This window comes from Notothenia coriiceps, unplaced genomic scaffold (genome assembly GCF_000735185.1).
Source record: "Notothenia coriiceps isolate Sejong01 unplaced genomic scaffold, NC01 NC01_scaffold00000339, whole genome shotgun sequence".
In the NCBI taxonomy this organism is placed as follows: domain Eukaryota; kingdom Metazoa; phylum Chordata; class Actinopteri; order Perciformes; family Nototheniidae; genus Notothenia; species Notothenia coriiceps.
The window spans coordinates 12003203-12006882 of NW_011333040.1; the positions used below are offsets into that span (position 1 = coordinate 12003203).

Genomic DNA, 3680 nt, shown 5'->3' on the forward strand with positions numbered 1-3680 from the left:
TTAACTAACAATACTTTACATATTGGTGTATGTATCAGTGATCAGTATCAGCCCTGTTTGCCTCGAGGCTTTAATTCAAAGTAATGTACCTTAGCTTTAGTTCACTACTGTATGACCCGTATCAGTAAATACATATAAGCTTTCCTTCAGATAATAGTGGTAACTTTAATCCCTTAAAGGTGGGGTATGTAATTTAGGAGAAACCAGCTCGAGTGCGCTAGAATTTGAAAGTACACAACCGTAAAAAATCTATCTCTTCCTTCAGGCTTCCTTATGAGCCCCTCCTCCAACACACACGGATGCGCACATGACCAATGAGGGCACGAGATAAGTTTGTGCACAGATGGAAGGCTGACAGGCAGGTAGGCCATCCAGTTACTTTAGCCGGGCCGGCTCAGATGATTGGTCGTGCTTTTTACAGCACTAGGGCTTCCTTCCACAGATTAATTTTTTAAATGTATTTATTGTCAAAGCATTTAATGTATTCATTGCTGCAATGAATACATTAAATGCTTTGACAATAAATACATTTAAAAAATTAATCTGTGGAAGGAAGCCCTAGTGCTGTAAAAAGCACGACCAATCATCTGAGNGTGTGTGTGTGTGTGTGTGTGTGTGTGTGTGTGTGTGTGTGTGTGTGTGTGTGTGTGTGTCTTCCCTCTCTCCCTGGTGTAATTGTGTCCCTAATTTAGGGACACAATTACACCAGGGAGAGAGGGAAGACACACACACACACACACACACACACACACACACACACACACACACACACACACACACACNCTCANAACAGCGGTTTCATGTTTTCAAAATGGCATTTAAAGTGTTAAAATCCTGAAAATGATTACATTTTTGGTATTTTCTATTAGGGCGGAAGTTGCTTTAAAGATTGAACCCAAAAAAGTTGTGAAAAAAACCTATTAATATAATGTTTTTATCAAAGTCTTTTGCAGTGGACATTTTTGTCTCGAATGACTAATTTGTGTAGTCGATTTGTTACACAGTGAATTAAAGACCGATTTGAAAAATTGAAATTGGAATTCCAAAATAGATCGAGAAAATAGCCTTGTTACAAAAAATCAGGCCATTTGCACCAACACAACCAAAGTTATTGCAAAATGAAAAGTGAAAAATGACCCATACGGACAAAAACGTCCACAGTGATACCGGAGGGTTAAGGGACAACTTGAATGCTTTTTTCCTTTTTTCCTTCTTAATGCATTGCATAAAGATCGGATCGGGAAAAATCGGTTTCGGCAGATTGTCAAAATCAAATGATCGGAATCGGATCGGGAGCAAAAAAAGGTGATCGGGACATCCCTAGTTATGCCTGAGGCTAGGAGACTGCAAATAGCATATGCTTCCTGCAAGCAGATCCTCACTTCTCCAAAGCAGGTGCCAGATATGATTAAAATGAATGAATGGAAATGCATTTGACTGCATTTAATTAGAATTATGTTAATAGGACACGTTTATTTTCTACTGGCATTATAGAAGAGTGCAATTTCTAAATGCTTACATTTCTCTGAGGAGAATGTCTTTGATTATTGTGCATCCCACTTTTATGTATTTGCTGTTGTCTAGGCCTACCTAGCATGACTCTTGAAATAGTTCAAAGTTTACTGTAAGCATCTGTACAGAGATTTACTGGAGATTGCAATGGGTTTTGGTTTTACATTCCTGTTATCAGAGAAAGAAAGTGACTGGTATTGTCAGAACTCAGTAGATTTTCTTTGCAGGCTGTCTTGCAGTAGGTGTTGGGTATCTTAGATCACATTACACCATATAGTCTGCTGGCTGTTGTACCTCTGATAGAGCAAGACCTCTGAGAGGTTTGTGTATACTAATGAATTTGAATACTTTCACAGGCCAAGGCTATGTAAACATCCTCATTTTACAGCCGTCATACATGGTAACCTTTTTACAAATTCATGTTGTTCTGTAACGTGTTAATGGCGTGCTGCAGAGTGTGTGGGTGTGTGAAGTGTACCTATGTTTCCGTGTATGTGCAGGTTTAGGTGAATGATCTGGTTGAGCCGGTTCCTTACTCTCAGTGTCTGTCATCCTAACAGATTAACAAGGAACCCTCCTCTTTGCCAATGCCCGAGGCACTTAAACTTTCATCACCTCTTTTCAGTCTGTTTCCCCGGTTTCCCCTTGAAATTATCCTACCTGATTGGTCAGAGTTGATCTATAGCAACATTGTAATTATTCCTTAGTTATTTATTGTTTGTCCAAATCTGCCTTCTTATGCTGATCGTACGAATCAAAAAAAAAACAACCTGCATATTCAACTTTATGTCCGTCAGATTGTGTAACATATCGTTTCAGAATAGGCTTTGGCAATCCTACAGCAATCCTGTGCTGTCATCAGCTTACTTTCCCAAACCCGCGTCAAATTTTAAGTAATGACGTGTTGATTGATATCTCCTAACCTTGGGGTGATTTGAAAACCAGACACTACTAGGGTCTGCACCCCTTCATCCTCACTAACAGACACATGCTGCAGCCTAGCCCCCCTCCTTTTCACTCGTACCACAAGCCTTCAACTGTGGTGGTCCTAAAGTAAGATTGATGGGCTCTACTCCATCACTCTCTGACTTGAATGAGAACAGCCTCAGTAACGGTATTGGACAGAGAGAAAGGAGGGGCAGTCAAAGAGATACAATGCCACTTTACATCACCTTGCATCTCAGCCTGAACCACAGTGATGTCGGAAAACTGATAGGATAGTGAATATTCATTTATTGCCATTTGTTTATTTTTGCTGCCTCATGTCAGGATGACACATCATAGAGAGGAGAAAACACCAAAATAAAAATATAGAATAAAAAATAGTGCAGGAACAACACCATAGAGAAAAGCGAGAACAAATGTCTCCACATTCTTCACACTTGAAGCTCTAAGCTAGTTTGAATCGACCCTCCTGGTTATTGTCATCGTAGTGGCACCGTTTCTCCATGCACAGCAGAGAGAATGAGATGTATTGCATAACGTTACAGTCTTGTTTCAGGTATCAGCAAGTTCTGAAATGTGTGTGTGTGTGTGTGTGTGTGTGTGTGTGTGTGTGTGTGTGTGTGTGTGTGTGTGTGTGTGTGTGTGTGTGTGTGTGTGTGTGTGTGTGTGTGTGTGTGTGTGTGTGTGTGTGTGTGTGTGTGTGTGTGTGTGAGTGTGTGTGTGTGTGTGTGTAGTGTAGTANTGAAGTTCCAAACCATTCAAAACATTGAGGTCAAGCTGGGTCAAGATCATACATCTGTTTACCTCTAAGACACATGAGACAGCACAAATGAAAAACAAAACGCAATGAGAGCACACTTACTCCTGTCTCATTCTCACACACAATCACTCAATCACACACAAGGTATAAGGAGGCTTAATATTTGCGAGTGTGTATGAGTTTGGGAATGAGGGAGTGAGAGAAAAAGAAAGAAAGATATGAGGCGAAAACTGCGACTTGCTGTAAACCAAATCTACTGTATATTGTTGTCTCACTGTACATCCAGACACACACACACACACACACATTTCTCAGCTGATACCACTCTTCCACATCCATACCAACACACCTACATCATATTAGTTTCATACATGTATTCCAATCGCTGTCAGGACCCCATTATACAACAGGCAAAGAAACCAAGTGACAAGCATGTAATTCAATGGTAAAATGTCACATCTGG

General features: G+C 40.4%; 1 protein-coding gene across 1 annotated transcript in view; it reads left to right on the forward strand.

The window, feature by feature from the left end:
• The first annotated feature begins 2500 nt into the window (after window positions 1-2500).
• LOC104950992 (WW domain-containing adapter protein with coiled-coil-like) overlaps window positions 2501-3680 on the forward strand; it is a 38230-nt gene continuing 37050 nt past the window's right edge. The window contains exon 1 of the mRNA XM_010777622.1: window positions 2501-2565. Coding sequence (XP_010775924.1) covers window positions 2501-2565 — 65 coding nt within the window. The remainder of the gene's footprint in view (window positions 2566-3680) is intronic.